We start from the raw sequence: 13752 nt of genomic DNA on the forward strand, positions 1-13752 counted from the left end.
AGAGACCAGAGCCCCTGACCTGTGCTCCCAGTCTCGTGGGTGTGAAACACCACCAGGCCAAGGCCCAGTGATCACCAAGGCAGGTCTCCTCACGGAACGAAACCCAGGAAGAGAAGCGCGCAGATGTTTAGTCTGTGAGTACAGGTGGCTCAGGGACACCAACACCACTGCCGCTGGCCCCGCCCTCATCCTGTCACTTTGTGGCTCCCAGAATCCATCAGTCTCCCTCGCAGCCCTGACTTCTAGAACCTGCTGCTGGATCTGCTCGTTGCAGCTCTTGGCGTTGCACTGGCTTTTGTCAAGCTCAGAAGATGTTCTCCAGCTTCTCACTCTTGCTTCTCCCCCACCCGCACGGTCTGGATTTTGCTGGGTCCTCCTGGGGCATTCTGTACTCCCTTCCCACACCAGTCAGTGCCCGTGTGCTCAGCACTCCCACTGGCAGCCTCCCACGGCTACGGGCCACGGGCTGTGGCTCCATATCCCCCAGTAGGCCACAGCTCCAGCAAAACCTGTGTCGGTCAAGTGAGTAAGTAATTACAACAAAGCCTCACGTTTGAGACGTGCTAGGATGCTCCTTAGCAAAAAGAGTAAACAGTTTCCCATTTGCTCCCTCAAATCTCTAAAAACGAATTTCTCGAATTAATAGTTTCCAACATTTAAGTTTACACTGAATTAAAAACTAGGAAGTTCCGTTTATTATGACCTGAGCTTCTTACAGACACACGCACGCAGGAGGAGGAAAATGAAAGGACAAGGTAAAGGTATAGACAGGTAGATAGGAATCCCAGGGTTTTGTACGTGGCTGAAATTGGGGAAACAGAACTAAAGCCATTAGAAGGAGTACCTCTGATCAGGGCGTTCCAAACTTGGTCATAGAGCTCGCCCTTCTGGGTGGGTGGCACTGTTCGTGAGAGCGACCTTAGACGGCAGCACCTCCTTGCACACAGTACTCGAGCAGCAGCACCAGCAGGGATGACCTTCCTTGAAGTTCGCGGGTGGAACCACAGACTGTCACTGCAGGCCGCCAGCCTGTGCTTTCAAGTTGAAAACAGCATACAGGTTAAGGACCGAAGTTAAGAGCAAATGTCCCTGTCATTAGCAGCTCCAAGATTTTACTTGCAGTGGCACTCAGCGACACGCCCAGGACACAAACTCTCCTGGGCTTGGTTACATGTAGGGAACAAAGTGAGGAGTGGGTACAGAACTTAGGACCGGGACGTGGAACACCTTGCCCCCAGATAGAGGCTTCTGAGAAGCAGTTGTGGTCAGAAACAAGGGGAGAATGTTAAAAAAAAAGTCTGCACAGTGTAAAACGGAAAGAGGGAGAAGTGCTAGGTGGCAGTTGGTAGTGGGGTTAGTGGCGGGGTAGGATACAGCATGGCTTACACCGCGTACTGGACACAGCCGAAGGACTCCTGATTCACCTGTCCCGCCCCCGCCAGCCCTCTCCTAAAGACCTGAATCAGCTTGGTCCTCTTGGGTGTGACGCTGTTAGACACGTAAACAGATCTTGTCCTTAGCATTTTCAGGAGGAACTTACGTGTCTAGGAGTAAGTCCATGACAATTTGGTAAATAGAGAAGGGCAGAAAACGCTTCGCACTCGGCTTTGAAATCTGCCTTACTTGAAGGATTTTCCTTTGAATCACTGTCGCTCCTGGCTGTGGTCGAAGGGCGGTATGAAGGCTGCTAACCAAAACCACATGGGCTTGGTCTGTTTTACATCTGATTCACCTTAGGAAATGATGATAAAGAAGCAAAAGTTTTAACACTTCCGACCCCATATCGTGTGAGAATCCCGAGTCCTGTGAATCCCTGTGCTCCCTTGAGAAGAGAGTGATTACATACTTACGTGTAAACGTATCTGTACACATGCGTATGTAAACCTCTACATGCATAAAATATATCCTGCTCCAAGTAGTTTGCTCTTCCCCCTTCATTAATCCAGCTTCTCTAAAGATCTGGCTCTATTCCTAGCCCTGCTGTGAGGCTTCTCCAGCTATGACAGCCCACATTGATCTGACCCTTCTCCTCGTAGAGTATTTAATTCGTGGGCAGTGTTTTCAGAACTGACCTTTCAGCTGGGTTCTTTGCACTTTGCTTTATGAGCTATTTTGTGTGTCAGTCTCTTCCCTTTCTGTGTGTGTAGCACCTTCGAGATGAACCGTAGGTAGGAGATTTGGTAAGCTTGGTAGAGTAGAGACTGCTTTTACACCTTTAGGGTAGCACATTTATGATGGGGACGCACATGCATGACTGTCCCATCAGGCAGCTTGCACCACGGGCGGTGCATCCGTAACCGCCCCGTCCCCCCCAATGGGACAGTCACACATGTACCGCTGTGGCTCAAGCCAGCCGGAATGTGTTGAACTACAGAGACAAACCGGAATACGCTGTGGGGACCAGTGGCCATCAAAGACTAGTATATTTTCTATCTTTAAAAAAAGTGAGAGAGAGGGCAGGGAAGAAAAAGAATGAAGAGGTGTTGTGTATGTGAACCAGCCCCCAACGAGGAGTGTGATCGTTATGTGCTGCAGACATGGACTAATAACACTTTTTAGAATGGGCTAAGCCTTGGTTTCAAGAATAATGAAAAACAGGGTTTGAGACGTAGCTCAGTGTTACAGCACGTGCTTAGTATAGGAATGGATAGGAAGGGAGGGAAGGGAAGGAGGCAGAGAGGGAAGGAGGGAGGGAGAAAGGAAAATAGGAGGTAACAAGTCCACACATAATGGAGAACCATAGATGACATTACTTACAAGCTGTAATTCTATTCCACAGGTATAAGTGTTTCTATTTTACAGATGAAGAACCTGAAGTTTTTTTATATACGTACTCAGAAATTTGGACCGTAGGCTACGGATTTAGCTCAGTGGTGCAACACCTGCCTGGCAAGTGTGAGATCCTGAGTTTGATTCCCAGTACCAAAAAAAAAAAAAAGCAACTTGGACCTTTTCTTTAAAGGCATGATGAAGAGTCATTAGATCAATAATAATAATAATAATAACAACAACATAACTGTATAAGTATCCAAGAGCGGGAACTTATATTTTGTTCGTTTGCTTGGGACCATTTCCTTCTAGTAACTAGTCTGTATTTGTTTCCCAGAAAAACAATAGCAAATCACCGACATTTAGTGGCTTGGAACACTAGAGATTTATCCTCACACAGTTCTGGAAGCCAGAAGTCCACAAGCGAGGCATTAGCCAGCCCTGCTCCCTCCAGAGGCTCTGAGGAGGGGTCCTTCCCTGTCTCTTGCGCTCCGGCATCCCAGCCGCACCCTTAGATGGTAGCAGTGTCATTCCCATCTCCACCCTCGCGCGGCGTGAGGACGTGAGATGTGTGTGTCTCCATGTGTCCTGTCTTCTGATAAGGACAGCAGTCCACCGTCCTTGGACTTGGGCCCACACCACGTCCAGGGTGGTCTCAGGTCAGGATCCTTCACTAATTATCAAGGATCCCATTTCAGTCACATTCTGATGTTCAGTGCAGATGTGAACTGGAGATGAACAGCATGAGTCTCCACAGATATTTTCGCATGACTAAGTGAACGAAGTGATCGTTATTAGTATATTCCTGGAACTGAACTCATTTAACTTAAGCCTCAGAACTGTTCTACCGTATGGGTAAGTGTTTTTCACTTTCCACTCTTAAGTGAAGAGCTGAGGTTTAGAGATCCCCAAGGGTTACGACTTCACACATCTAGCAAAGGCAGGGCCGCTCCCGAGCACTTGCTGTTCCCACGGGACTAGTGTGATTACGGCATGCTCTACCGAGATGTGAGGGGAGCATTACACTGAGAATTATAAAAGTGGGCTTGCGGAGGAAGATGCTGGAATTGAGGAAATCGGACAGTGGGGGACGAAGGATGAGATTTCCTTTGCATTTGATAGTAAAACGTGTAAGCGTGTGTGAGTAAGAACAGTAACTGCCTCAGATTTGGGGAGAAGGTGGCTGCTGACGTGTTGTAAAAGGAGGAAGCTGGAGGAAGAAATCCTTCTGTGAGTAAAAAAGGAGTTTGAAAGTCAGATAGGCCACAGGCACTTAGGGAGACAGGGCAGGTCCTCAGGACAGCCCTGCCGGCAAGCGTGCAGTTCAGCCATCACCGCAGGGCTGCAGGAGCAGAGACTCGCGGGTCACCTGCGCCGAGCCCCGGCTGGCTGACCAGATGCCTGGTTCTGCTGTGCTGGCGGCTGTCCCGGGCTGCGCGCGCAGTGGCCTTTGTTCCTGCCAAGACCAGCCAACCTTCCCAGCCTGCTCCCAGCTGTGCGGTCTGGCAGGAGCTCCAGGTGAGGCCAGAGGCAGGATTGCACCACCAAGGGGAGTCAGCGGAAGCAGAATTTAGAAAGTGTCTTCCTTTGAAACTGCAGAATTCATCGTACTAAGTCCTCTTCATAGCACAAAACAGTGTGTTCCGATTCTTAGGGCTGGGTCTCACCATGCGTTAGGAGCCTGACCTTGCATTAGAGATCCCGAGGAGCATGGCCTGCTCTTCCTGAGAGCCGCCTCTTCTGCACTGTACAGACAATCCAGGCTTCCATGCTGACAGCCACGGAGTTCACGTAGGCTAAAGTTTACCTGCAAGAAACGCAGCCGGACGTGCAGTTGAGTGCCGTAGGCCTCTGCTGGCAGTCAGTTCGCTCTTCTCCCAGTCCTCATGAATGACATGTAGGGAAATAAAGTCAGACGCCTGAAGTTAAAACAGTTGAGCTTTAGTCAACTCTGTGACAAGCTCTAGGCTGAGAGGGACTTTTCATTTGGAAATGTGAATCCCCAAGACCATTACTGTATATATCTAGATTTGCATGAAGTACTCGGAGTACAGTTTGTATTAAAGAGCATCTGGTAATTTAGTCATGACTCTAAGGAAAGAGCTGATCCGAGTGACCTGGCAATAAGTTTACAAGGTAGTACATTTCTGAAAAGTGTATCTGCAAGATGGATTTAAATTATCTGTAGATGAGCTAAATCTGTCCTGTAGATCAATGAAAAGTCATTATTTTAAATATATCACATTCTTAATTATACTGAATTAAATGTAATTACATATTCAAGGCATGCATCATAGAGTTAATTAGTAGAAACATTTTGAATCAAATATATTAGGTGTATAGTACTTTAATTTTCTTTTTACAAAAAAAAGCTGCATGTCTGAGTCAGACAAAAAATATCGGAGCCAGTGCAGTGGCACACACCTGTAACCAGCACTCGGGGAGGCTGAGCCAGGAGGATCAAAACTTTGAGCTCAACCTGGGCCATTAAGTGACATAGTGAAACTACCTCAAAATAAAATAACGAGCTGAGAATGTAACTCAGTGTGAAGGACTTAGGTTCAGTCCCCAGTACTGGAAAAAAAAAAGCCTGGCAAATACTCATGGAGAGTAAAGACTAAAGACAAAATTAATTGAAGTATTGCATCATGACCTACAAGTTGTAATTATTAACTTTATGACACTATGTAAGACTTTGAGTTAAGGAAGCAAGTTGATATCAAGATTTCTGTTTAAAAAACTGCAGTTTTTAGCTCATATTTTTTAAAAACTCAAAACAGAATCCAGAACCTACTTAGACCTTGGAGTGGCCCCTGGTGACAGTGTTTACTCGGTTGGTGACCTGGGCCTCACAAGCAGTGACTAGCCTTTGGTGACTCCAAAGGAGAAGCCTTGGGAAGCCGCCCCTAGAGTTGGACGAGAACTTTGAAATCAGTTTGCACAGCACCTCTCTTTGCAGATAAGCATGACCCAGTTTGGTGGAGGACACTGGGGCTTAATTGCCTGTTTATTTGTGACCCTGTACCACAGCCTCGTGGTATACTCAGTGCCCTGTTCCAGGTTTGTTGTGACGAGATTAGTTGAATTGATAGTTGTAAAGTGCTTAGAAATGTGTCTGACACATCATAAACACTAGGAGCAAATCAGCTTGTTAAATCAGTAAAATAAAACTGAGACCCAGAGAAATGAGGTGACCTGCCTAAGGTCATGCGGCTTATCACACCCTTGCTGGGATAGATCCAGGCCCTTCCCAGAGACTTGATCATCCCTTTCCATCAGGTCCCTGTACCGATTGTGAATTTGCCTCAGAGGTGGTATAAAGGCCTATTAATGAGAAGTATGGTGCAGGGTGAGAAGGTAGGACCTGAAATCAACTAGGATTCGAACTTTAATGTTTACTGACTAACCACTCTGAACCTCAATTTCCTCATCTCTAGAATTACCATGATCCTGACAAACGCAAATTAGACTTGTCAGGAGGATCAAATGTGATCGTGTACTTTGAAAACCATAATCTACTATGCAAAGGTTATTTAACATTATTTTGAGCTAAAAGCCTTGGGAATGTTTCAGAGCTGCTTAGAATGTCAAGAAGTTGAGGTGGGGAAAGGTTTTTATTTTTTATTTTGAGGCAGGGTCTCACTAAATTGCCTAAGCTGGGCCCAAACTTTTGGTCCTCTGCCTCAGCTTTAACATAAAGGATTGGTATGGGATGATACTGATTTTATTACTGTCTTGGTTTTGTCTGTCTTTCTTTCTTTCTTTCTTTCTTTCTTTCTTTCTTTCTTTCTTTCTTTCTTTCTTTTCTTTCTTCCTTTCTTTCCTTTCTTTTTTCCTTTCTTTCCTTTCTTTCCTTTCTTTCCTTTCTTTCCTTTCTTTCCTTTCTTTCCTTCTTTTTTTGTTTGGTTTTTTTCCCAGTACCGGGAATCGACCTCAAGACCTCTCGCTTGCCAGGCAGGCACTGTGCCGCTGAGCTAAATCCCCAGCCCCTGGTTTTCTTTCTTAGTAGTGCTGGGGATTGAACTCACAGCCTTAGGTATACTAGGCAAACATTCTACCCCTGAGCTACACCCCTGGCCACTGGTATAAGATGATCTTAAAGGCCTTTCTGTTTTTATAGTTGTGCAGCCTTAGAACATTGCCCGGAACAGTAAATATTAACAACAGTTAATGAGCTTGAGAATCAGAGAGCGCTGATGTCTGTTCCCATATGAGCTGGGCCCAGTGACCCAGCCCTTGGCTGCGCGTGCTAAAAACCTCCCAGGGCTGCTGAGAGTCACAGATGTGAAAATGCCTAACTCAGTGCCGACACGTGGTGGGTGCAGGGCAAAAACTGCTTTCCTCCCGCCCTCCCTGCAGTTCTGCCTCCCTTCCTTCCTTGGTTCTTCCTCCCTTTGTTACTCTAGGGAGAGTCATGCTGGCTCCCTCGTGCTGCTGGTCTGAAACCTCCTCTGTAGACTTCCAGAGCAGCTGCTACCTTGTGGAGCTGCCTTGTGCCAGCTCTGCTCAGTTGCAGTTTGAGGCACAGTGACTTTGAAGGAAGCACAAGTAGCAGAGACCCCTGGCAACAAGTGATGGGTCCTTCCGGCTGGGCCCTGGGAATGGTGGTAAAGTACTGCAAGCAAGCCATCCCGTTTTCCCTGCACAGACGAGCAGCAGACGCTTCTGCTTTGTGCCTTTCAGAGACACAAAGGATCAGACTCTCATTTGCAGACCACTTTGCTTTTGCAAGGCTCTCTGTGGAAGTTCTACTATTAACAGAAAGACAACATGCAGTGCTGTAAGCCAGTTCCTGCCCCTTGACCCCCGTCGCTGAGTTGATCAGGTTTTTCAGCAGAACAAGACAAGAAGAAACCCCTTTCCTGTAGCAAATGCTGGGATGTTCCTGTTTCCTGGAGGCCAATGTCCTACACCCCCTTCCTGCAGAAATCTGCCATGGGATCCCGTGGCTTATGAAATTTGAATGTCACTTGAACCTGATGTGATACTTATTTTTTAGCTTCAAATTGCAAGGTCAAGGTCCTTTTCCAACATTGGGCAGTGTATCTATTCTTGGAGGTTTTGAGGGAGGGGTACAAAAGAGACAGACCTCAACCCCACCAGTCCTTGAAGAGGTACTATTTAGGGGCTGCTCTCTTTCCTGCAGGAAAAAACGGTAAAGTGTGCAGTGTAAATACTGTGTGAGCTCAGGTGCAGAGCCCGCGTGTGTGCCTGGCACGTATGGAAGCAGCTGTGCAGAGGCTGAGACCTGTTGGAATCGCTTTCTCGCTGTTTAGAAGTCCAGGTTCCTGCGGGCTGGCAGACACAGAGCAGCACTTAGTTGCGCGCTCCTCTCCATTCCCCGGCTTGCCCCACTCAGCACGGAGGGCCAGATGGGGAGGCTGAGGGTTTCGGGTGGCTTTGCACTGGCTTTACAGTAAGCCCTGCTAAGTGCCTGCTGTATACCAGGTGTGCTGTGGGGCACTGAGTATAACAGAGACTGACACAGTTCTTGCCTCTTGCTGATAAAAGGCTGTCGGTGGCTCATAACCAAAGGTTACTCCACACACAGCACGTTGTTTCCATATCCCAGGAAACCCATCGTCTTTCAGGTGGCGTTGTATTGTAGCCCAGGGCAAGTCTGCAGCTTCAGAGTTCCCAGGATGATACCCAGGTAGAGAAAAAGAGCAGGCACTAGCAGCAGTGACAGAGCAGCCCTCTCCATAACAGCACTCAGGAAGCTTCGGATTTAAAATTAGTCTTTGAGTCTTAAAGTGAACCTCCCTTGACTCTGGCCATCTCTGCCAAATGGATGGTTGATCACCAATAGAAACTTAATTATCCATTAATCAGTTACTATTGAGTTGCAGGTACATCCCAGCTTTCTGCTACTACTCAGAGTAATCTGTAGAAGAACAGCTTCTAATTACACAGTGAAATAGCATTCATTAATACATCAAAATAAATGTCTAGAACTAACATTTTATTAATTTATCCTAATTATTTTATTTTATTAACATTTTACTAATTACAAGAGTTGGCTTTAGTAGCTTTGAAACTCAGTTTGCTAATCTGTTGCCATTTAAATGAAGAAATAGTCATTGATATGTAGAATTAGAGCATTCTAAGTGACTTTCAATCATAAAAGTCAAGTTGTAAGAGCTTTGCTCTCCCTGTGATAGACAGTTGACCTTAAGGATAAAGGTCACTATTTAGAAGGATAAACATTGTTATTTGTAAAATTAAAAAGTAACTTGGTTTGATGCCTACTGTGAAAATCTTCTGGATATTATGGTATAGTAGGAAAATGATAGAGAACTGCTAACTTGCTGGTCTGTCCTGGACCTGTAGCTACAGAAATGTGTAAAAATGAACTTTTGCTCTCCGTTTCTTCCAAGATAGATTTGATCCTCCTTTGTACATCCTCCTTCCCCATTGTCTGCCCCGGCTTACCGCGTCCCAGTTTCCCACTGGGACAGTCAGAAGCTAAACATTTTATTTGTTCGCCATAAATGCTTTGCCCACTCCTGACCCCCAAAGTAAGTTAAATAATTTTGGTTCTGATGTGTTATCTACCTATCATTGGTTCACTTAGTTACTCATTTATTGGTTATTTTCTATGTCTGATGTTTAGTTTACTGTTAGCATTACAGTGATGAAAGAGTGGTTCCCTGACTGCCCAGATCCACGCAGGAGAAGGCACATACTCGTACAATTGATGAGCAGATGCGAAGTTGCCATTATGAGTGTGTTATATCCATTCTATGTTGTCTATGATGCGCAGGTAAAAGATACCATGAAAACACTCGAAGTGTTTGCCCTTGACATTGGCATCAGGGCAGCCTCCTGAGGAAATGGTGGTGAGCTAAGGTCTGAAAGAGGTGTAGGCATGAACAACATGAATAGAAATGGAAGGAGCGCTCCAGACAGAGGAAGCAGCATGTGCCCCCCGCTCTTAATGAGGGGCACCTGGCATAACGGAGCGCTGAAAGAAGTTCTGCTCTGCTCACTGGTGGACAGACTCGGAGAAGTTGGGTAGAGGCAGGGTGATGTGAAGTCCAACAGGCCAGGTTAAAAATGGTTCACTTAACCTAGTTCATTTAATCTTTGCAATAATTCTGTCAGATAGGTACTGTTTTTATATACTCTTTTATAGAGGAGGGGCATGAGACACAGAATTTGCAAATTTCTGAACACAGAAAGATGGTACGATTTACAGAAAGCCAGTAAGCGTTGGAAACCAGGTTGGTTGGTTGGTTGTTCTTTCCGGTACCAGGGATCGAACTCACGATCTTGCTCTTGCCGAGGAGGCGCTGTGCCGCTGAGCTAAACACCCAGTCCCTTGGAAACCAGGTTTTGATGGAGGCACTTGCACCTCTTCTCCGCTGCTCCCCGTGATCTATCTGATTGTCTAAGCACCACTGCCTACCACTCTGTGCACGGAAACGCACAAGGGCACGCATTTTAAAGTGTGACTCCAGCATTTGTTTTTCCAGCTGAAACTCATCTCATAGCCTTGACTGCTAAAAGCATTACTTTTCTGTGAAGGGCTGAGATATTTAAGGCTTTGTTTTTCTTTTAATATCACCTGCTAAGTTCCATCTTTTTATGTACACACATATGGAACAGCAGGGTGAATTGTGATAGTAATGTTTGCCTCCAGTTTTTGGATCTGTGCATATACAACAGTGCCTAGAAAGTGTAGGTCATTTGTGTCTCTAGAACTGTTCATTCCTGTCTGGGGCTAGCTTACTGCACAGTTGTTCTAGCCATTCCCCGCCAAGCTCTGAAAAGATACACTGAGAAGTTTCTTACCAGCCTGCTCACATCTGAACTCACATTAACTCTGTGTCACATTTTATTCCAGACACTTGTGAGAAATTCATCAGGCTGTGAAGTACGCAGTGATGAGTATCGAACAGAGTTTACCACAGCTTTGCAGCGTGTTGACTTATTCTCGGGCCAGTTCAAACAGGTGCTACTGACATCTATATCTACCTTCGTTCAAGGAGACCTCACCGTTGCTAATCTTGGGACATCAGAGGGTCGTTTCATGCAGGTAACTGCCTTCTACCTGGTATTGTGCAACTAGTTTGGTTTTGTTTTTGCAGGAGAATATTTGCTACCAAACTGTAATGTATAAGTGACAGTAGAAGCTGCAGACAGAGTAAAAACCTGGAGACAGAGTAAAAACCAAACAGGGAAGGCTGTCCCACTTTTTATGAAGTGTATGGCCTATTTTTGTTAAGTTTTTGAAGTGGTTGCTTTAATTTTCTTTTTTGGAATGGTTTGGGCTTTTTTTCCATTCATAACTTTTATCACATGATTGGAAAGTAAAAATGAAACAATTAAAGCACTTCCAGGCGGTGTTTTCCTATTCCAAGGGAAACTGCGGATCAAAGGAAAGCTATTGTGTGAACCATGTGTCTCCATGAGAAGAAACATTCACATCATTGAGAAGTATTGGCAGGAGTTAGGAAGGGATGTTACGGTCAGAATCCCATTGTAACTCAGGCTCTTCCGCAAAATAGTGGGGTTAGACACAAAGAAGTTGAAATACTTAAGGAGGGAGAGGGGTATTAAGAAGTGCTTTAATGGCTAGCAACAGTATTTCCATAAGGTAAATGTTCATACTGTAAACTTCACTGAAGTTACCATGCTTCCTAGCTACAGGAATCGTAGCACTTTGCAGAAATTAACATGCTCTAGTATTGGATTTATTTTATTGCTTTAATATTTATTAACGCTTTCAATATGATTCACCAGTAGATTCTTGATCATTGCAGAATGACAGTGACCTTCACGGAAATGTTACATTTCTGTGAACGCTAGAAATTTCTTGTAGAAGATGTTTATTTTGTCATTACCTGATACAATTAGCATCCTGATCGGACAACAATTTCTAGTGAGCCAGTTGAGGGGGGTGATATTTCCCAACGATGTACTGTATCTGTCTTCCTTTATGAAATATATTTTAGTCCTTGTCATATTTTAAGAACCGTAAATCATGTTTGTCTTGTCCTAGTGGGCATGATGGAATTTCTCAAAGTGGTAAAATCTTCCTAGCTGAGAACTAACGATACAGGTCCTGTGGTCTAAATGTTCTGTACTAGTACCCCCTGCTTCTGCTCCCTCGCAGCTGTGTCTCCCCACTTTCTCTCTCCAGTCCGTTGTGTTTACTTACCCACCTCACCCAGCCTAAATACCTTTAACTCCTCAGAATCTGAAGAGTGGCCCAGTTTCCCCACAGACATGCTCTCCAGTGTATTTGAGTATGATTGCCTGTTTTCCTTGTAATACTAATTTGTGTTTATGTTTTTAATGTACGTTGATGGTATTCTGTAAATTTCCAAAAGAGCATGAGAGAGGCTTGCATGTATTGAATTCCTAATGCGTTCGTGATACTGGCTTGCCTCTCTTTATCTTCATTTCTGCTTTCCTTTTTTTTTTTTTTTCTAAATTGTCCATTATCTTGCCAATTCAGGTTCACATTAGTAAGCTGTGATGGCCATTTTAGGTCTGACAGGTTTTTTTTTAACATCAAAGATTTCCTGGTCTAGTTCCAGATGTTAAAGTTCTAATAAAATGCCATTTTTAATAGGTTGCTTTAGTAACAAAGAGTCCTAACAAAGAGTCCTCGCTATCCAAGGCATTTAGAATGTGTCAGTCTCATGATAATAGAAACGCTATAGCCAATAGTTTATTCTTGTCCCCTAGCATGTGTAGAAAAGATGCAATCTTATACCATTAACTGTGCATCCAAAACAAAGTACATACTTGTTTCGTGACGGTACCATCGGTGTTTCTGCATTTTTAAAACAAGGACATCAAATGTGTATTAAGAACCTACTAAATTTGCTTTATCCAACAAGTGAATGACACAGAGGAAACAGTGACACAGAACTTGCCTTGAAGGACCTATAATTTTAGTAGAGGAGGGAAAAAAAGACATGTAACAATAGCACATACAGAGGGCTCTAGGGACCCACAGATTCATTTCTCTGACACTTGCCTGAGGAATTCCATTAAATTCATGTAGACAAACCGACAGCATTTGAAGACTCAGATAATCCACATCACTGAAATCCAGTTTGTTTACAGCAAATAATGCTTGGTGGAGGGGGTGGACGTGGGGCAAAGATCAGAGACGTCCAACCAGATCTGTCCCAGCAGTGACTGCCTACCAAGTTCTGTAAATGTTTTGACAGGGCTAAGATGCTAACTCTGTAGCCAGCCTGTTTCTACAATTCACGTTTTAATAAATACTATGGAGTTTCTGTTACAAGATAGAACGGACATATTTCCTTCTCCAAAGACAGCTGCCACACATGAAAAGGAACAGAAAAACGGTTTTACTTCCTTCCTACCCAGAAGCCTGATGGCAGAGTTACTCTGCACATTTTTTCTAGCAAGAGTTTGCAGCTGTTGCTGCCCTTCCTGTTGTGCCTGTGTTGGGCTCTGGCTGGGAACACCAGCCACATCCCCAGCTGTTGGGCGCAAAGTGAATCAGGTATTTCACAGTGGTTATTTGATGAGAAAGAGTTATATTGTTGGTTAACAATGGTATGTGTACGGCAGTGAGGTTTTTACATGTCTCTAACATTTAAACGTGTAAGTTATACAGGTGCAGCTATGTCTAAACACATTGATGTGCACAAGTAGTTGAGTATCTGTAGAGCTGTGCTAATACAAATTTCAGAAACAGTTTTTATGTGTATGGTCACTCTCTTGGGTTGCTTTGAAATAAAATAATATGCTAAACGAAATGCTGTTTGAAGTAGTGTGCGTAAAAAGTGGGAATGTGCCTCCTTACAAACTAGGGGGAGAAAGTGGAGAGAAGAAGACAGCAGCCTTAGTACAGTACTCATAGCTACGTGGGAGAGGGAAGAAGGACTCTCATGAAGATCACAGGACTAATCACAGGGATTGCCCGCGTCTCCCCTTCTGAGCCCCTCGTCTAATCTATATCCAAAACAATGCTTGCTTGATTTTTTTTTTTTACAG

The 13752-nt window shown here is 44.7% G+C and overlaps 1 protein-coding gene across 4 annotated transcripts in view; it reads left to right on the forward strand.

Annotated features, from left to right (window-relative positions):
- Nucleotides 1-13752, forward strand: part of Met (MET proto-oncogene, receptor tyrosine kinase) — a gene marked incomplete at its 5' end in the record, with an annotated part of 78922 nt that overhangs the window by 11136 nt on the left and 54034 nt on the right. For all 4 annotated transcript variants that reach the window (XR_261543.2, XM_005388121.2, XM_005388123.2 and 1 more), the window contains 1 exon segment: nt 10616-10807. Coding sequence is in view for 3 of the 4 variants with exons in the window: in XM_005388121.2 (XP_005388178.1) it covers nt 10616-10807 (192 nt within the window).

Source organism: Chinchilla lanigera, unplaced genomic scaffold (assembly GCF_000276665.1).
Source record: "Chinchilla lanigera isolate Chin_1 unplaced genomic scaffold, ChiLan1.0 scaffold00031, whole genome shotgun sequence".
Lineage (NCBI taxonomy): Eukaryota > Metazoa > Chordata > Mammalia > Rodentia > Chinchillidae > Chinchilla > Chinchilla lanigera.